Here is a 22,093-nt window from a genome sequence, read left to right as displayed (position 1 = left end):
ACCGATTCACACTGTCACTTGAACTTCTCATTAATAAGTGACTACACTGCACTCTTTGCAAGCTGTCATACTTATATTTTTTAACAGTTACAGGGAGAGAATTACTAACCTGCCTGGTGGCGCAACCGCACAAGCCTATCGGCATAGGCCCGACGATTCATGGAACGGACACCTGCAGCTGTAATATAAATGAAGTAATATTGGAATACACATCTCCATAATATCAGCTAGGTTAATTTCTTACATAAATAATTACATGTAACTTACTCAGTAGTGGGGCGTTGGGCATTTGCTGGGCCTCCTGGATCCAACGGTTCAGTTGGTCCTGCTTCCGTCTCTTCAGGTCCGCATGGTGGTGATGGACCTGTTCACCAGTCCTTGGTATTCCTGTGGCACTGGTGAGATCATGTGCCATCCGGTCCCACGCCTCAGCCTTGTATGCTCCCCACAGGACCTGGCCTGCACGAGTTGGGCCTCATGATCATGGACGAGGAGCCAAACCATATATTTGGACTCTTCAACGCCCCACCTCTGTGCTCGGAAGCAACTACCCTCTCCTACACCTGCCATCCTGACTGCAAATCGATTCCACAATCAGTTATGCTGTGTATTCCTGCCTATGGGGCTTATATATGCCGTTTTTCCCGCACTTATCTGTGATTGGCCATTTTGGAAATGTATCAGCTTCACAAAACCTGCTTTGTCATGCTTCTCTTTCCATTCATTCCTATATATATGCTAATACTGCATTTCTAAGAGCAACTGTCACGGCTTAGTGGTTCAGTACTTTGACTATGGTGCATGGTATCCTGAGTTCGAGCCGGGCCATTGCTTTTTTTATTTTATGACTGTCTACACAGGCTAGGAGGTGTGTCTGTGTAAAGGCAGTTTTGATACAACTTGCTCAACGTTGCCCGCCGGTTAGCTTGTTGGCGTGGTGCGCAGCTCCATGCAAACGGGTTACGCTGGTTTACGCATCATTTGGCTGTCAGCACGCATATTGGGCTGTCCTTTTTTCGTCTTCTCTTGTCTAGACTATTGTCTCTCCCTCTTCTCCTGTCTTATTTTCTCTCTCCACCTTTCTTACCTCTTGTTACTTTTGTTTTTTCTCTTCCCTCCTACTAATTGTTTAAACCTTTTTGCGTAGACTCTAGCCATTTAATTTGAGATGCTTTGAATTTGACCTAGTACTTTTCTTTCAACAATATTTGGTGTGCCTTACCTATTTGATGATGTTATTTACTAATTTTTTCTTATTGTAATTTGTAATTTTTAATTTTTTATTATTAATATGTTTCATTGTCATGTTTTGTGTGGAGCTTTTCTCCCCGGGCCTCTACTGAAAATGGACATATATCCAGCTAGACTAGCCCGGTCAACAAATGTAAAATAAAATAAAAATAAATAAATATTTTGCTCAGCTCAGCTACGGGCACACAGTTTCAGCGTGTTACAACACTGCTCAACCCCGAGCACTCATTTTACACCTGTTAAACCACTGCTCACCTACGGGCAGATATACTCCGCTCGTTAGAGCGTAGCTCAGCTATAGGCACTTCTGACATTTTTTTTTTTATCTCACATTTCTTCAAAATACATGGCCCATTTCATTACATTTTACATAAAATATAATTTTATATATGTACATATATGTCAGGGAATTGTTTCATGCTTATTTCACTAGAAATAAAAATTGATGTTGTGGGGGCTCGAACCGTGACTGCCTCCTCTTCAGCCGACATCTCTACCGCTACGCTATTGCTTCTTGGCTTACTTTGCATATTTAGATCTTATATGCTAACTGTGACTAAGCAACGGGCACGCCCGCGCAAACGAGTGCAATTACGGGCAAACATCCTTAAAACTTATAAAAAAAAATATAACATGTTCATTTTTACATTTTTTTTATGTTTATAGTCTGTAGGTGCATGTGTTGTGTTTGTTGACATTTACGTGGACTCTCTCGTGGGGGTTTACTTTCGGACTGTACCTTTTCTGGGGGCGTGTCCGTTTGCAGGACTCGCCCTGCGGACACACACCCTACTTTCTTACACGGACCGTGTTAGCCTTGAGTGTGAGTCAGCATGCCCTCATGAATATGCATGGCATGCTGACGTCGCACTGTTTAACTGCAGCCTCCGTGTAAGACTTTTAACTCTTACGGAGGCTTTGTGAATCCTGCCCCATGTCATTTCCTGATATGCAGGTATATATCAAAACAGCCAGCCTATCACAGAAATAATAACACATCATATGACCTCAAAATCTTACAAATAAATTAAAACAATGTGTACATATATAACTACATATAAACTTGAATACATTTAATGCAACATCAGCAGACTAAACTATATGTGTATGTGAAAATTTAAAAAAATATCGTATTATATGTTAAACACAATCTGAGTTGATGTGATCATAAGTGACCTTGCTTAAATTTTAAAACAGGTTTGATACTATTCAAAAAATTCAGTCCTTGTGAAGAATTAGCTCTAAAGTAGTTAAGCTACTTATATTCTGCTAGCTCAGTTTATTCAATAAGTCACCCCCACATTTACTCATAACAGCTTTCTGAAGTACTCTAAATGTAAATATATGTTTGCCACCTTTTTGAATAGCTTTCTCTAGAATGTGTAAAAATCTGTTAACCAGTTTACTGTGTAATTTAATTTAATCCTGATTTATGCTCAGGATTAACTCTAACCTGTGGAACTTGTTTAACTTGCTTACTTATGTAATCACTGTAAATAGTCTGTTTGTAATATGTAATGCTGGTATTATGTAATGCTGAATCTGCTTACCCTTGGAGCTTTTCTCCCTGGGCCTCCTCTGAAAATGGACATGCATCCAGTTGGACTATGCCGGTCAACAAATGTGAAATAAAATAAAAATAAATAAATAAATGTGTTTGATTAATGCATTCATCTCTGTATATCTACAAATATCAGATAAGTGAGAACCTATCCTTTCTTTAAATTTTCAGTTTGTTTGCCTATATAAAAACAGTTGCACTTTGTACAATTAGCAAAGTTAATCACATTTTTTGCATTTTATATATATATATATATATATATATATATATATATATATATATATATATATATATATATGGGTCTACTGTATAACTTCGAAAATACACTTCTTCGAAATTACACATTAGACTGTGGGTTACGCGAAAGTGCACTTTCGCGAAACCCGCTTCAGCGAACGGGCTACGTACTGCAGTTTAGTGCAGTAGTCACGGACCTTAGGGTTAGGGCAGGGGTCACGATAAGGGGATAGCTAGTAGGGCTATCCCCATACCATGACCCGTGCCCTAACCCTAAGGTCCATGACTATCGCATCACAGTGGAGGACATAGAACGTTTTCATACTGTCCTCCACTGTGGTGCGATACGTTCGTGGAAGTGCACTTTCAAGTAAGTGCACTTTCGCGGAACACAAGGTCTGATGTATAATTTCGAAGAAGTGTATTTTTGAAGTTATACAGCAGACCCATATATATATATATATATATATATATATATATATATATATGTATAGATATATATATATATATATATATATATATATATATATATATATATATATATATATATATATATTCTTTGTTCAGGTTTATATAACTGCAGTACACACAGTTATAACATGGGACCTTACCTGTGTTGTTTATTAAAGTCTTACATGGCTTACAAAATGCTAGATCTTTATGGCATAGAGACTGTTTTAAATTTTTTTCTTTTTTGAAAACAAAATGTGGTACTTATCCAAATAACTTTTTAATTTCTGGATCTGAATTCAGAATTGTCCAGTTTTTTGTATTACTTTTTAAATTAAGTTAGTATGCCTATTATACTTGGTAATATAGCATAAATAATCATTTCTGTGTTGCTTAGTGTTTCTAAAAATATTACCGTCTTTACAAAAATAAGGTTTACCTAGTCCTTCAGGTTCAGAAATTACACTTTCCATGTTATTTTTAAGCAATTCAGCATCATAGCCTATAATATAGAAATCCTGGGCCATATTTTCCATTTCATCTACAAAATTTACCAGTAATGTATTCAGTCTGCTAGCTTGCAGAAACTAACTTCTAACTGCACTTTTATGGGCATGCCTTGGATATATACTATTCACATGTACATATCTTATAGTCAGGACCAAGGTCAAATGTAAGAAATCAGTTGTTCTCTGTAAATTATTAATAAACATTTTAAATGATCCAGTGTCGGTATCCAATATTAAACATATGTCATCTGCAAAGCATTTACAGAATAATCATACATACATTCTTATATATGTTCATAGCATTATTGTTGAATATATTAGTATCTGCACATTTGAAAAGAACCAAGTTAGCACTGGTGTTCACAACAGTGGTACCCATTGCTACACCCAGGAATTGTTGGATGTATTTATTACTAAACAGAAAGATGTTGTTCAAAATAATAGCCAACATAGAACATAACATTTCTAACTTTGTAGATGAAAAGTCGCTAAGAATGCATAAAAATTCTTGTATAGATTCAATACCACAATCATTAGGGATGACAGTAAATAACGGCTTAATGTCCATGGTAACTAGAACAGTATCATTCAAGGATTTCTCCTGAAAAAAGCAGTCAAAAAGTAATTTGTATCTTTTATATAACTCTTACTATAACATAATAAACTGTGTAGTTGAACTTCTAAATATTTAGATATTGCTGTAGCTATCCATTGACTACTTGAGACTATAGGTCTTATAGGTGGCGTATTTTCATTTTTATGAATTGTAGGCATCCCATAGATTATTGGAGTGACAAGGTTTTCAGTATATGAATAATTTAATTTAGGTGAAATTAAATTATCTATCATTAAGTGATATATATATATATATGTATATATATATATATATATATATATATATATATGTATGTATGTATGTATATATATGTATGTGTGTGGGTGTGGATATATATATATATATATATATATATATATGTAAAGATTTAATTCTATATATTATACTACTAGTATAGGCCTTATATACTTCCCTAAATGTGGTAGAATCTTGTTAAATTGTATATATCCAAAGAACATATTTACCCCTATCCATCACTACGATTTTCCTTCCTTCTTGACCATATTAAATAGGACCTTCCTTTTCTATTGACTTAAATTGAAAAATCTTTTCCCTTTACATTCAGAATATATATTACAAATTTCCTGTTCGCACATATTATAGCATACATTAACAGTAGTTGTGTTAAGAGGAATGAATGTGCTAGCTTTTTTTTTAACTGTTGAGTAATTTGTGTATCATTCTTGTACAGTAACCTCAAATCTTTAAGTTTCATACAAAAAGTCTTAACTCTGTAAAAGAATCATTAAGGTTGCCCTCTGTAGATGGAATGAAGGTCACCCCTTTATCTCAATGTGAGAGTTGAGTTGTGCCTTACTAAATGAGTGCTAGACAAGTTAACTACAGTAGACTGCTGTGACCAGCATATTATCTTGACAGGCTACTACTAGACCTTTTCCACCTTCATTTTGTGCTGCAAGCCCAAACATACCCATCATCCTAGTTGTTCTTTTATTACCAACTATAGCATTACAGTCACCTATGATTACTGTCAAGTCTTTTTTATGTTATTTGTAATCCAGAAGTTGCTGAAGATCCTCATAAAACTAATCACCTTCCTCCTGTTCAACAGATTTTTGTATAATTTTGATTGGATTGTTACTGAACACTGGCCACACCCATATTACCTTTGAGGGGCTATTTAATTTCTTCTGAGAGAGTTTTGGCCATGTTAGAATAACTGATGATTAATTTAAAATGACCCACTCCCATCCATTTTAGTTCACTGATTTCCAGGATGTTGATGTCTATTTTTGTCATCTCTTCTTTAACCAGTTCAAGATTACTTTGATTCAGAGTTCTCATTTTTTAAGTTACACTGGTGTGTAGGTCTTTGCAGCATTAGACTTTCTTTTCATCTCTTACCACTTCAGCAGATTAAGGGATAACATTAGCTCTCATTTTGTCTTTTCACTTCTGTGAATCTAGTGTATGCTGCGGTGGTGCAGTGGTATCGTTGTTGCCTCACAGCAAGAGGTTTTCCCATTTGATTCTCGGCTGGAGTGCAGGGAGTGCCTTCTCTATGGAGTCTGCATGTCCTCCCTGCGGTTTGGTGGCGTTTGAAAGACATGCGTAAATGGGCGTGCCTTAGTTGAAGGTTGGATGTCGAGCTGGCACCTCAGCGTTTGTGAAAATTTACTTCCAATCATTAGCGGACCGGAGTTCCGCTGTGGCGACACCTAACCAGGAAAAGCCGAAAGACAAACAACAACAACCTCCTCTGTGAATCTAGCAGTGCTCCCTTAGTGGAGGGATTTCACTTCGTGCATGTGTGTGTGTGTGTGTGTGTGTGTGTGTGTGTCTCTCTGTGTGTTTAAAATTTGCACATCAGCAAACAGACATCCTTATAGCTTTAATCCGTATGCGCCACAAACTTAACACTATGCGTACTTGTCCTTTGTCTTCTCTAGTAGTATGCTGGACACCTTCTGACTTGGGAGTCTCATCTTCTGGGTTCATTTTAGGCATCTGTTTTTTTTTTTTGTCCCTTGAGTTTTCCTAGCAAAAATACAGGCATAACTTCCCATTACCTTCTCTAATACTGTCTTAAATCTGGTTACTGTGCTGTGAACTTCCCGTCTTATGAGCCCTACATGTTATAGTTTGTAGCACCACTGAGACATTCAGAATGACAATGATAGTGGTATATGTGAAAGGTCATAAGGGAGTTTTTTTTAATAAAAATTAGAAGCTGCCCCTCTCACCTTCTGATTGAAAATGGAGTGATTGCTGAAACTTCACTAAAAAACAGATAAAATCACTTATATAGTTTTTGTAGGTATATAGCAGTACTTTTTTAGGTATGCCGCAGTGGTACAACGGTAGCGTTGTTGTCTCACAGCAAGAGGTTCTCCTGTTCGATTCTTGGCTGGAGTGCCTTTTTTGTGGAGTCTGCATGTCCTCCCTGCAGTCGAATGGCCTCTGAAAGACATGCGTCAATGGGCATGCCTTCGCTGAAGGTTGGGCATCAGGCTGGCAATTCGGCGCCATAAAAATCTATTGCCATTCGTTAGCGGACCGGAGTTCCACTGTGACAACCCCTAACCGAGAAAAGCCAAAAAGACAAACAACATAACAGTACTTTTTAATTCCTACTTGATTGTAAATGACAACTAGTGCTTTTTTCATTTATTTCACATAAGCACCTTTACTCATGTGAATTGTTATTGTCTTTAAATGAGGGGAGAGACTGGTTCTGGTGCCTTTATTTTCCTTGATATAGATAGCACTCCCCTTTGACACTGTTACTTTCTTGTTTTAAGGATAGAAAATGAGTCTTGTAGCAGTCTTTTTATAATTTTGCAGGAAATCCATGTCTCCCCAGCTGAGATTTAATAAGCAGAAGGCTGAAAGGCTTTAATGTCTGAAAATCAATAAATAGAAAAGGTAATGAGAAAAGCCTGCATAGATAGAGTTCTAGAAGACTACCAGATTTAAAAGTAAGAGACAATAAAATTGCAACAGGAAAGTTTGCAGCCAGAAGCTGAAGTAGTTGGTTAAGCAGCTGAAGAAAGATCAGTGTTGCCCATGGGAAATACAGAAGGAATGAGACATCTTTGTAAGAATATGTTGAAGTTCAGGGTAAAAGAGCAGCCAAAATTGGCTTGTCCAGTACTGTTACTGGAAAATGGGGATTGTGTAAACTGTGATGGGCAAGATTTGCAGAGCGAGTCTCCTCAGGGTCATGCCTGTTTGTGTCTTCAAGTAAAGTAGTAGTGCACCAAAACTCTTCATAAAAGAAGATCAGTTGTCAAGAGATAACAGCTATTTTCAGTACTCTGAACTTGGAATACCAGCATTTTGCTAGCTCACTTATCATGAAGACAGTGATAGACAGAGTAGGGAGTTTTACAGAAGGTTTGTGTCCCACAGTGGAGACCATGGGCTTCATCCTTTGCACAAAAACAAGGGGAAAACTGTACCTGTAGTTCATCTATGGGTATGGATCCATACTAATATTATTAGACATCAGTCATAGAAAGGGAAAAAGTATAGTGCTTTAAAAATCTGAACTGCCTAAGGATGACAGATCTCCTCAAGCTGACTTTGGGAACCATGCTGTAAAAAGTGTGAGGAGAGAGGCTTGATGGCAAAAAATTAGGAGGGAAAAATAAGCAAAAAAGAATCATTCAGAACAGTAGTAAATATAAAACAATGCATGCCATCTTAGAATTAGAAAAACATATATTTTATAACTATAAAAAAGTGGGTTGTAGCATATGGGAGTATATTTAACTATGCTAATTAATACCAAGCTTTAGGATGTGCACATTGTGTTGTACTCTTCTCTCTAGAACCAAATTTTGAAGTACTTTCATACTGTGTGTTGTTTATTGAGCATTGTGATGAACATCCAGATGTTACAAACAGCACTCATTACATGCTTTTGGGTACTTTTGAGGCTCTTATTCACAGGCAAGTAACTGGCAAGTCACCATTCAACTAGATGAGAATTCTGCTAAGTACCCAAATAACCAGTCAGTCATTCAGCTGTCAGCAAGGGCAGACATTTTAAACATTATAATTCATTATGGAAACCCATGACTCCACCTTATTGTGACCCCTAAGGGGTTTAGTAATCCAGCTGAGTGTACACTGCAGTGCAAACTGTAAAACATATTCTTTTCTGAGAACTTATAGCAAGCAAGGTTGTAAGCAAGCAAGACAAGTTTCCCTAGTTCATCTGGGACAGTACATTATTTCAAAGGTGTAAAGAGAAACTGTTATTGCATGCTGTCGCCACAAAGCAGGGTTGACACCCTTTCAGATGCACAATTGGGATAGTTAGTATTGGAAAGTTATTTTGGCTTTGTCTGTTTTGTAGAATTATAGTCTTTTTCCATTTTTTATGATACTGAAGAATTTAAGATAAATTTAAGATAAACAGTACAATAGTTTTGTACAGAATTCAGAGGAAAGTTAGATGTATTCTTTGTCTGAAAATATCAGCCATTGCCTGATTCTCACGTATCAACGATCTACATGCTAGCTTCTCAGACATCTCTTCAAGGTTATTTCCCATAACTCCATTCCACTGTTTTAGCACCAGAATGCTAAAAAATGTATGTCCAGATGTCGAGGTGATACTACTTCCAATCTCTGCTAAAAATGCCATAATAAGCTAACCATCTTTCCTCTGCCATACATCAGTGCGGTGATATCGATCGCAACCCAGATCTCAATCAAACCTCAAACCAAAGAATACATCCTAAAAGTTAAACATTAGAAGCATATGCAACAAAAACACAGATTTTCATACCTGGATGACCCAACACAACCCAGCCATCCTAGCCACAACTGAGACATGGCTAAAGCTTGCTGAAATACTACTTCCTGATTATAATATTGTTAGGCATGATAGAACACATAAAAAGCAAATGGAATAACTATAATCTTCCTAAATATGCTCACAGTAACTCCTTATACAGGCACATTCTGAAATTCCTAATCTCATTCCTAAAACTTAATAGAGCCAAGATCTTATGCATTGTTGTGCTACATATCCCCCCCAGGACAGAACATTCCAGTACTTGAAAACATACTGGCCTTGATAGCAGATACAGTCGCAATTGAAATTATCATCTTGGGTGATGTAAACATCGACTGACAATCTTTATCTGTAAATTCAGCAAACAGCAGCACAAACCCCATTTGGATTCACTCAATGTACTAATTCACCAAAAAGATATGGCAAAAAATAACTCCCAACAATCTATCCTTGACTGGATTTTGGTTACCAACTCATCTAATTTTACCTCCTCGGGTACTCTCCTTATACACTAAGTGACCACCTGCCAGCTTATACCCACAGGAATATTACACAACTAACGAAGGAACATAAGCTCAAATCTACCAGTAATCTCTCCAGTTTCTCCAAGGAATCTTTCACTGAAGCTATGAAAGCAGTTAACTGGTCCATCCTAAAAAGTCTGCCCATAAATGGAGTTGAATACTTCAGTGCAGCAGTTCTAAATTTTCCTAACATCTTAGAACCCACAACACACATGACTATGACGATTGAGTTTTTCCTCACTTATTTTCTCATAGTCATGGTATTGCTTTTCATTGCACTCTGCTGTGAAACATGTTCTATGTTTTTCTCATTACATTTTTTCACTCTTATGTTTTGTAGTGTAATGTGATACTTTGTGATTTAAAATACCTGTACTTGATTTTTAAAAGATTGTGATTATGGAGCTTTTCTCCCTGGACCTCCACTTAAAATGGGCACTTTCTGGCCCAGTGGGACTTTCCTGGTAAACAAATGTCAAATAAATAAGTAAATAAATCAGGATATTTGCCATTTAAGTTTAAACAACTACTAAGGGAACACCTTCTTATCAATAGGCAGTGCCCATGCCTTCCCCCAGGTTGACCATCTACACTTGCTTTTTTACCTCAGGACTTCTCTATCAACCTCTACATAGTAATTTACTGCATGTACTACAATTTCTTTATACGCAAACCTCATCTACTGTACTCTTGAAAATTCTGTTTGCAAGTCATGCATACTCCCAAAATTTTCAAGTAGAAATCACTGGTCATACAACTAACGTGTCCTTATAATACAATTTGCAGCTAAAATATTTCTTCTCCGTGTACCTCTAAAATGTGCAGCCAAAACATTTTCTTCCTCTATGTACTTCTAAAATGTTATGTTTTGTACTTTGTCTCTGTATTTGTGAATTGACGCTGTATATGTATACATGCCTTTATATGCTTTTGTATTTTTACAAACTGTGGAGCTTTTCTCCCCGGGCCTCCGCTGAAAAAGGACATTTATCCAGTTGGATTCTTCCGATCAACAAATGTAAAATAAATAACTTTTTACAGCACATAACTGTCCAGCTCGGAGCTCTTCTTTGCAAAGAAGGGCAGACGGTAACCCTACTGCAAAGAATTGGAAAAACATACCATAAATTGTAAGATCATTGTGTATACCAGATGTTCTGATTTCACTGAAATAGGATTTACACTTTAGTAGGTGTTGTGAGCCTAGGTAAACATGCTGAGAACTCATTTGCTGTAGTGCCTCTGGAGTGCTATGCACAGTATGTGCTAGCTCTCTGAAAAAATGTTGCTTATTTGTAGTTTCATGCCAGTAAATTCTGAAAGCTATAATATCCTTGGTTAGTTAAAATCCTTATTTTCACAGAAACATTTTTGACATGCAACCGTAATAACTAAGAGATGCCATTTCTGCTGGAAGGAATTGTGTATAATTAGTTACACCTGGAATCTGTTATTTTTCTCCATGCATTCTGTTTTTTCAAGTCTTTCCCAACATTGATCATTCCATCTTCCACAAGTTCAATTGCTCCTTCTATTCCCTCATCTTATGTAGTCATTTAGCTCCTTGCATTCCACTGTCAATAAGATCTCCTTTTCCAGGGAGATTTTGCCTTATTAGAGCTCTCTGTCTTATGTAGCTGTCAGAGGAGGATGGTTTTGAAGAGCCCAGCAATCCATCATCCACAGGTGATTTTGCTGTACTAATGATTCCTAAGCCCCCCTCACTTTATTCATGGGGTAATAATGGTTCATGGGCAGTTACTAGGCTTGCAGTCCAGGTGACCATTGAGCAGCCAATCCCAGAATTACCAGCTGCCCTCAGCACTTTCTGGTTACGTGACTTGCTCAAGGTCACACAGCAGGCAAATGAGGGCTGAGAGAATCAAAGCTGCAGGAACTACAGGTCACAGCCGTAACCCTGTGTGGCAACTGCCAGCCTATTGTTGGCCACCAGATTCACTGTAGCCAGTAATTTCAGGAACTTCCATGAAAAAGAGGGCTAAAGGCATTACCACTCCCCCTTGCTCCCAACTAAAATACATGCACCCCCTTAATAAGCCAGACCATGCTAGTCTTTCCAGCTGGAGATCATTGCCCCAGCTAAGCCTGAACAGTGGGATGTGAGATGAACTCTCACCCCAGGATGAGCAAGCGTGTATAGTCACCTCCCTCCCCATCTGGCTTCTCAAGTGCATCAAGCCCATTGTTTAAACCATAGTAGCTAAGTTATGGTCATGGTGTATTTATTCCTTTTAACCAATATGTTAGCTTCTACAAAGACTTTTATCCTTGGGCTCCAAAATATGTTGACATACATATTAATTTGTACAGTCTCACGCTTCTGCAGTAGGCAGTAATACCAGATCTTCTAAGATGCATACTTTATTTCTACTATGTTTATGTACTATGTAACAATTATCATTCCTTCATTGTTTGTATATCATGTTTTTACTGTTTGAAGCTTTTCTCCCTGGGCCTCTACTGAAAATGGAAATATATCCAGCTAGACCAGCCCGGTCAACAAATGTAAAATAAATGTTTTTGTGAAAAGAAACACACAAAAAGAAGGCATTTTTTTGTTACACGATCATTTCTTTAGTTTGGAACTGTTTTTGAAATTATGTACACCATCATCATAAAGGCAAGCTGCATTAATTTTCTAACTGGTGTACTTATTTTTTTGCATTCTAGCAGATCTTATCCTGAAAACTGGTGCTGTTGTCCAATAAACTTAACTGAGCACACTAATTGTACTGAATGTGTGAGGTCTTCAAAAACTGTTTTCTCCTTTTTATGATTTTTAGTTGCAAACACAGGCTTCTGCCACAATATACATCATTACTGATTTGGACACAGCTAGTCAGTTTGGGCCTGTACTTCCTTCCTTTTTAGGCCTTGTAAAGAAGACCAAAGGAAAAAATAAATATTTATATAATGATTACTCTTGAATACACATATACACACACACACACACACACACACACACACACACACACACACACACACAGTTTCAGAAGGCTTTCCAAGGCTTATTTATTGCTTGTGACTGCATTTATATATGTTACCAGAACAAACATCCATTCAGAATCAATAACTGACATGTATGTATTTTAGATTGCAGAAGTTGGCTTATATGATATTGCTCTGGTATATTTTATAGTTAAGAATATTTGCTTGTGCAGTAATGCTGCAGTAGCTTTACAGTCTTCCTTTAACTAACCTCATTTGCAAAAAAAAAAAAAAAACTTTAGGCTTCAGTATTTCTGTCCATGTCAAGACTGCTACTATACGTGGACCTCCCATGAAGCATCTGGTCATTTGATGACATTTTATTTTCTGCTGATAATTGGGTGTCTTATTTGTTGGGTTCATGGTAAGAATATCCTTCCCTTCTGTCTGTTTCACATTTTTTTTTGTTTTGCTGTCGCATTCAGTAGTGTATTCACACCCTGTCGGCAAATGACAAGAGATGGCAGACTCTAGAATGTCTTTCTGACCAGCACCGGTTTCTGCTTAATATTTGTGTTATACAAGCATGTCTTTCTTGATAACTGCCAGTATTGTACATATAATAAATTAGTCCGAAGTTTGTATCATAGTCCAGATGCATCATATATTGTTTTCCATAAATATTAGTACTTAAAATAAAGCAGTTTCTGTTACATATTAATAACTCGTGATGAAAATCATGGATCTGTTTTTTGAACTTTGTCAGTGGTATGAAATAACTGTATTGTCTCTGCTATTTTTTTTTCTTTCAATAAACATTGTTGTGTTTTTAGACAACCTCCTGTTAGTGAAGCCCATTGGAGGGGCTTGCTTAAAGATATGCTGGACATGCAGCAGAATGTTTACAAGTGCCTGGAACCTGATGCCTGCTATGAGGTAGTGTAACCCTGTTTTCATCTTGGTCTTGTTTACTGAAATGACTGCAGACTAGTAGTACAGTACAAAATTGTTTGGTTTTCTTCTAAGAGCCAAAGCAGAAGACCATTTGAAGATATTCATGGCTATATCCGAGTTTGCCTTACCTGGGTTAATAATATTCATTGTCTTTACCATAGATCTTACTGCTGTGTAAATATTTAGATTCATGTCTTTATTATTGGCTTCCCTTTGTTGGCCATTGGGTTTCCATTGCTGAAATTCACTTTGTTTGTATTTTTAGCTTGTGATTTTATTTATGCTCTTCTATTTTTTGTCTGTTACACTGACCTGTTTTATTTTTCTATCTATGTTATGGAGAATAAAAATCTCCTACTTCGGCTTTGCATTAAATTTCATTATATAGCATCTTGCAGGCTTTAGTAGGCCCGGGTATTTTTGTTTAATTGGGGCAAATGTATGTCGTGGTGGGAGCCAGCATAAGTATACCCCATTGTTTTCCAGAAATGGTGAAAAAACAAGTGTCATTAAGCCTGTGTTCATCTTCTTCTAAGTATTTTGGGGTTGCATTGTCTACTTCAGAAATCATCCCAAGTGCTTTGTCTTTTGATTCTTTTGTGCTGTTTGCACTTGAACCACTGCTGCTGGCTAGTGCATCAGCATCATCTTGTCTGCTGATCTGACAGATGATGACAAGGAAGTCATGCCTTTCCTCAGGTTGCTGCTTCATTAAATCAGAATTCAACAACAACAACAACAACAAAATATGAAACCTGGCATCATTAAACCTAGGCAACAAACATTAATAGGACTTGGCCTCTCCCCTGTGAATGTATGCCAGTATTCAGTTCCTAGGTTCAGGATTATGGGAAATGAACATTAAAGAATACTCCCCACCCCCACAAGACCTGTGTGAGTGCTTGTTACATAGGCTCTATGGATCAATGTCCAGTGGTATTACTTCTTAGATATGTGGTTCATAGAACTTGCAACTCTACAGAACAGTTACACCTGATCACCATCATATCTTGTAACCTTTTCATTTGCTTTCCTGTCCATCATATATCTGTGCGTCCTAATTACATAGCTGAGTTTTTTAGGCTGGTGGCATCTTTGTCATTCATCTCTTCAGCTGTGGAGCTTGCTTGATTTTCAGCCATTCCCTCAGTAGCTTAGTGCTTCTTGGCATTAAACCTCTTCACTGATAGTACATTGGTTATCTTCACTAGGATATGCAGGTAGTGTCTGTGATGTCACCAAATTAGTTAGCAGTGTCCTTTTAGTCACTGGGTATACTTAAGATGTCAAGAGTGCTCTTGGCAGTATAGATTCAGACTAAACTTCTCAGATAGAAATGGGGGGAGGGGTAGAGGACAAGGATTTCTTTGTTCTAATGCTTGGAGTTCTCTGTAATGGATTTGTGATTGGGTTAGCCTTTCCTACTGTCTTGGGCTCAGATATTTTCTGATCTGATGTTGCACTTAGGAGTGCACTGCATCTGGTGTCAGCACATGCTTAACTTAAACGTTAAATTCTGGACTACAAGAGTATGCCTTGCTCTCATGCTCACTAAGTCCTATTTGCTACTCACACAGATTAGATTTTAGTCCATTTCTTCTGATGCATGGGAAAGAACATGATGTGAATAATTTGTCACAAATGCCAGCATTTCATACAGGCCACCGCAGTACACAGGACATAGAAATTCATAGTCATCACCCATCTCCCAAATTGTTGGTTCAAACTGCCTAGTGCAACAGTTTGCATAAAGGTCATTTTCACCGTCCCAGGCTAGTACTGTGGCATTTTTGAAACATGAAGAGTATAGAGAGCAGACACCAGACCCATCTTCCTTGTAGGGTATGTCTGTCTCCGAGGTGGTATCACATGCCTCTTTTGTCTGCAGTTCAAACTGATGCTTGTCCTCTGCCTTAAAGAGCAAAAGGTCTAAAGGGAGTGACCACCAGTAACCATCTTGGAGAATGCACTCTGCAGTGCAAACACTATCCATCCATTGGTCAAGTAGCCAGTGTTCACCCATGAATGGCCAGTACCCATGGACTCTGCCTTTGAAAATGTTTGCCACTCATTCTGGTCTACATAAATTCATAGGTGTTTCCTAGGCTAATGGCCACAAGGGCCTTTTTAAGCCTAACCATGTATCCCAAATCTCTGATAAGTTCTCATGCTATTAACACTTTATTCCATCTCAGCTACTGTCAGTCGCCCATCTTCAAACCTTTGATCTGGAATAAGTTATCTGTTTAAATATTTGTGATGTAATTTTATGTGATTTTGTATGTTTTATTTGTTACACGTACATTCTGTTTATCCTTCTTCTTACATAGCAAAACCCTTGTGAATTATGTTTCACAGCTGTATATGTGATGCCTTGTTTCCTGCAGCATCATTATTAAGCCCACTCACAAATCCATGACTCTCTTAAGTGTTCTCCCTACTTTTAGCCTTGAGAAAGTATAGTTGCAGACATGTAGATTATGTTCACTCTATTTTGTCCACTGCTTTTCTCCTCTCAAATTATTATTTTCTGATTGGTTTGTAATTTACCATAACCAGTTAATTGGGAAATAAAAATTTAAGAGAAGAAAAATTGGGAAAGATATTGATGGTGAGCTGCAATTTGCTTCTCTGAGCCTGAAAAAAAAGAGTGCTAAGCATTGTGGGAGTCTGAAAGGAAAAGCTAGGTACATAGACACATTTTGAAGCTTATTTTGTATTGTGCATTTGGCATCTTATATATGTCCTTTATTTTCCAAGGAACCTAATAAAGCAGTTGCATTATCCAAATCTGAGTAGTTATTTTCTTCACTGTTTAGTGAAGAGACCGAGCAGTGTCACGGTCTTTTCAGTGATCCTTTTGTTTTAAACTAGGTTAATGACTCGATCACCATGAAATGTAGTAGAAACATTTGAAGTCAGTAAATTACTTACAGCCTACTAAACATGTTAATGGTGGCTGTGACAGTGTTTTTGATTGCTGAAATGGTTGTCTGTGGTTGGCTGCTTTATTAACAAAGGCTGCTGGTAAAATTGTATTTGGGCTCCAGTTCATGCTTACATTGCACTGTACCACTGACTGCTCCCTCCCATTATGTATGAAGCATCCAGTCACACAAAAGGTTCTGTATTTTCACAGTGAAGATACCTTGAATTTTTCTACTAAATTTGATCCTGCTGGAATGATGCACTTCTTCAGGAAATTGCATCATATTGAATGATACAGCAACAAATTACTGTACACATTGCAGTGAAAATAAATCACATAGTGTTATAAATAATGCCATTTAAACAATTTGCCATTTATAGTTCAACACCGAATGTTTGGTCTGCATTAAAGTATTTATCAGTCTCTTGAAACTGTAGGAAGCATTCAGTGTTCATTTGCTGTGTTGTAGTGATATATTCTCAGATGTTAGCACTGGCAAAGCAAATTATATTGCAGAGAATTGCCCTACTCATTATGAGTAGTACAGACTAGATCAGCAACCCAGTGAAATGAAAGGGAGATTACAAAATGGATAAAACTGGCATGTAGAACATCAGTGTTTTGATTGAGAGTAGTCTAAGTGGTATGACATATTGTGCATATAAGAAGACAATGTATCACATATTGAATCTAATCAAAGGCATATCAGTCAGTTCACCTGGCAATTGTCACATTTCCCAACTGTCATTACTGAGAAGGTAAAGATATTACATGATCCAGTCCACCCACTTCAGACTGAAAGACTGGTCCATGCTGTGCTGAAGGCGGAGTCATAGGCTTTTCTTGACATCCTTCTCTTTCTTTCTTTCAGAGAGCCCATCTTTTCTTCAGGTATTGTTTGCCAGTTTGATGTATCAGATGTGGATCCCCTAGCTTGAGTGAATGCACTGTGATAAGTGATATTTTGTCTGACTTTTTTGAGTATAGCAAGTTAGATAAAGGTTCTTTAGGTTAGCAAAAGTAATATCTGATGTCGTCTTTTATGTCCATCTCAGCCTGTGGGTTATCAGATCCAAGGCTGGCATCTCAGATTCTTCAGCCATGAAGCTCCACCTCCTGTGCCCAATACTCTGCTCTGTCTGAATCTCCTTAGATCTCATTTACTGCCTTAGCATCCAGATGTGGACTCAAGCTCCAGTGTGATAAATACTAGATTTATTATTTTTTGCTATTTTTCTTCTGTCCTCCTGCCAAATGCTATCTCTTCTGTGGCCCTTTTTTTCTCTTTCCCTGTGAAAAAAATAGGGAGAAAAAGAGAGAGAGAGACAGAGTGTTAAAGGAAAAGGGCAAAGCCAAAGAGAGGGAGAAGTGCAAATGCTCCTCTACCCCTTAAAGAAGGGCAGCTGGATCCAGAAATCCACTTGTCTTTGCCCCCCCCCCCCCCCCCCGGCTCCAGGCATGCTTTTTGTGTCCCTTCAGCACTGATTTCCCATTACTTTGGCTTCAAGATCAGAGGCATCTAATTCTCCAGTGCTTATCATGTCTAGCCTCTTCCTTACTGCAGCTCCTGCTTCTTCTTCTTTGGCAAGACTTTATTCTCCATTTTTGTCAATTACACCTGTGTAGTTCTCACTGGAGGCATACCCACCCAAGACACCAGCCTGTCCTTTTTGCATTTGAGATGAGGATCCATCTCAAATTAAGCCCATGAAACTGGCATCTATGATGATTTCTATGTTTGCCAGATCGGCTAGAAGTTTTAAAGGTTCAGAGTTGGAGCAGTTGCCCAGATGGACCTTTGGATCATTCCCTCTGCCTTGCCTCTGAGACCAGAGGGTCTTTACTATTGGCCCCATCCTTGTTTGTACCTCTCTTAGCCCATCCGTTATTGCCGTGGTCTATGGGTCTGACTGCTCCTATGCCCTTCCCCGTGTCCATGCCAACAGCATGGCTGCCTCAGCCACCAGCTCCCTCCTTGATGTTGTCAACTCTGGTCTCAATGAAGCTGTGCACTTCTCTGATCTGAAGTGTCATGGCTGATGCATCAGGGTCAGGAAAGAGACTCAAGTTTTCAGAGCCATCACTTCCCTTGGGTGCTTCTGCCTTAAATAGCTTGGCTCCAATCTCGACATTGGACCCGATAGGCATCAGTGTCAGGCACTGTTTTTTTCTTGTCAGCTCTGTGGATCCAAAATAGGCTGTGTCTTACCTGTCTAGCCTTGGTGACAGTGTTTGATGATGTAGAAAGGATTTTCTTTCATAAATGGAGACTGGGGCTACAGTTGCTAAGTTGGACCTGTCCCGGTCTTGTTTGCCATCTGATTTTTTGGGCTCACCTTAACTAATTGCAAGACAGCCTGTACAATTACTTCTGTAGCTTTCCATTGAAATTGGATGTCATGCTTCTTCAGTATCTCCGAGTGCTTCCCCTCCCTAGGAGGTTCACTTGAAGATAAGATGGAAGGGGAGGCATTTGGTTTCCCCCATGAAGCCACTCACTGAGGATTCTGACCTTGATGAAGAGGAGGGGTCCCCAAAATCCTGCCATGAAGGCACTTCCTTTTGTGACTTTTTAGAATTGATGAGGCAGCATGGGGATTGGGCCACCAAAGCCCCACCCCTGAGGAGTTTGCATTTCTCAAGGTTTTTGGTGTAGGGTCCATCCACATCTTGGGTGGTGCTTCCTGCAGATGCCCCCTGATGACCAGGTATCAGAGAACCTGAAGTGGTGCAGCGGATACCCTGGAAGCTGGACAAGGTACTGATCCCCCCCTCCCCCCAAGGATAGACATTTTTGGAATGAGGGCCCTGCTGTGGATGCCATTGTGGTTACTGGAAGAGATCTCTGAGGAGAGCTGTATGGTTCACCCCCAAATAAGATATCTCTGGCTTTGAACTATCTAGAGAAGTATGTTTATGCATCAGGCACCTTCACTTTGCATGTGCTGAACTAATTGTCTCATCTGACAAGAATCCAGAAAGATTTGGTTATGAAGATGTCAAAGACATTATTGACACCGCAGCTGCACAACGCTCAAAAGTCTCTGGAGGTTCAGCTGTCTACAATCCATCTCAAACATATCAATGAGACTTCTTTCTGTGCAGCAGATGGTATGACCCAAATGGCAGGCATTGGTATTATAATGTGTCATCATGCTTGTGAACTTTTGAGGACTGGTTTTGAAACCTTTCTAAATGTGCCTGATATGATGGTTCCACTCTGTTTGGTCCAAAAGTCAAAGGTACTCTGACAAGGAGTGAACAGAAAGAGAAGACACTGCTACTAGGGTATGTTTCTCCACCCCTCAAAAGTTCTTTTTAAGGAACCAGAAGGGGGTATCTCTTTTTTAACAAGTTGCTGCAGTTCTCCCAGGATATTCATGATGATTGTGCCCCCCACATGGGGGGGGGGGGTAGGGTCAACTTCAGTGAATGCTACCCCAGAGGCAGAGGTGATCCACAAAGCCAGGTGTTCTATAGTCCCTTCTCCAGAAGGATCTTTCAGCACCACTGGAGGGTTGCCTGACTGCTGTGCTCTGGAGGAAATCGAGGGTTGTCTGGCTGCCTATCAAGAAGCTTGGGAGGCTATCAGTTGAGTTACTTTGGTGCTGAGAGTCATATCCTGAGGTTGTTCAGTTCCTTTTCTTTATGCTCCAAGTGAGCATCAACAAACTCCATCTGACATTCCAGCCTGTAACTGAAGGGAAGCAGTGGTAGAGTTAAGAAATCTGCTTAACAACCAAGTCATCCAAGAGGTCCCACCAGACCAAAGAAGATTAGGGGAGTCTTTTCCAGATTATTTTTAGTGTTAAAGGAAAAATGAGAACCTCCAGCCTATTCTGGCCCTCAGCACTTTGAATAATTTCATAAGACAGACCAAATTCCATATGTCATTGCTCAGTCCTGCACTTCTGGCTAGATCCAGCTTTTCTCAGTTCCAGGCATTGACTTTTGGGCTCACCACAGCTTCCCGGGTATTCACCAAGTGCATGACTGTGGTCACTGCTTGGCTCAGGCTGCAGTGTTTCGTGGTATTTCCTTATCTGGATGACTGGCTCCTCACAGCTGCCACAAAGATGTCTCTAATCCAGGCCAGGAACTATTTGCTTCAATCGTGTCTATCCTTGGTCATCACTGTGAACTACAAAAATCCAACCTGCAACCAGTACAGACTCTGGAATTCATCAGATGCTACCAAGATGCCATCAATCAGATTGCCTCTTTCCAGACTATCTTCTGTACAGATTAAGGCATTCCAAGTTTTAAACATTGAGGCCTTCAGCTTTCCTGATCCTCTGGCTTCTAGGTTTGATCATCACATCAGTTTGTCATGTGCCATATGTGACTTCTTGAGTTATCTAATCCTGTGGACTTCCTCATCTGCCTCATCAACATATGCCTTTGTGACAGTGCATGATAGCTAGAGTGTCACTATTTTCCAACAGGTTGCCTGTTTAGACCCCCCCCCCCAGGCCACAGTTACCATGGGCACTTCTCTCCTGGGGTAGGGATGGGGGACATTTGAAGAGGAAGACAGTCCAGGCTTCAGGGTATCTGGTCACAATCAGAGGCCAGTCTGTACATCATTGCCTTGGAGATGAGAGAGGTCCTGCGAGCATTGCAGTCATTCCACGGCTGTCACTCCCAAGGCTGTTATTGCCATTCAGTCCAACAACACATTGGTGGTGTAGTTTATAAACAAGTAAGGGTAAAACTGTTTGCATCCCCTGTGTTGAGAAACCATGAGGGTATGACAATGGTCTGTGTCCTTGGTATGATTTCTGATAACACTGCATATCCTAGAGAAATCTAAAATTCTGGTAAACAAATTGAGCATTAGCATCCTTTTACCTCATGAGTGGTCCCTCGGTCCTGAGTAATGACATGAGTGTTCAGCCACTAGGGGCTACCCCTGCTGTAATCTTTTTCACATACCCCTCCAGCACCAAGTGCAGCAGCTTTTTTGCACTAATTCGCCCAGAGGGACAGTCATGGAGGGATCTGTGTCCATGCTTGCCCCCCAGTCTCCTTTACACCTACCCCTGCACCCCTCTGATGATAAAGTTTGCTCAGAAAGCAGCCCATTGCAGAGTGAACATCATCCTCATCACTCCCTTTTGGCCAAGGTAGGTTTGGTTCCCCTTTCTGTGGTGCTATTTGTTATAACATACTTGGGTTCTGGTTCCATTTCCGGATCTAATATCATATCTCTATGGTCAACCTTAGCAGAACCTCAAATTGCAGCATGATTCCTTCAGTTCCATCAATGGCCAGACATTCCAAGCTTTTAAAGAGAATTGTTGTTATCCTATTGTCTTCCTAAAAGCCTTCCACATAGAAAGTTT

General features: G+C 39.1%; 1 protein-coding gene across 1 annotated transcript in view; it reads left to right on the top strand.

Moving 5' to 3' along the window:
• Nucleotides 1-22,093, top strand: part of NBAS (NBAS subunit of NRZ tethering complex) — a 3,380,746-nt gene that overhangs the window by 1,414,487 nt on the left and 1,944,166 nt on the right. Inside the window, exon 29 of the mRNA XM_044064792.1 lies at nucleotides 13,699-13,801. Coding sequence (XP_043920727.1) covers nucleotides 13,699-13,801 — 103 coding nt within the window. The remainder of the gene's footprint in view (nucleotides 1-13,698; nucleotides 13,802-22,093) is intronic.

This window comes from Protopterus annectens, chromosome 1.part0, assembly GCF_019279795.1.
Source record: "Protopterus annectens isolate FY-2018-M chromosome 1.part0, PAN1.0, whole genome shotgun sequence".
NCBI classification, from domain to species: domain Eukaryota; kingdom Metazoa; phylum Chordata; order Ceratodontiformes; family Protopteridae; genus Protopterus; species Protopterus annectens.
Note: the sequence above shows the minus strand (reverse complement) of the source record. Positions and strands in the feature narration are given on the sequence as shown.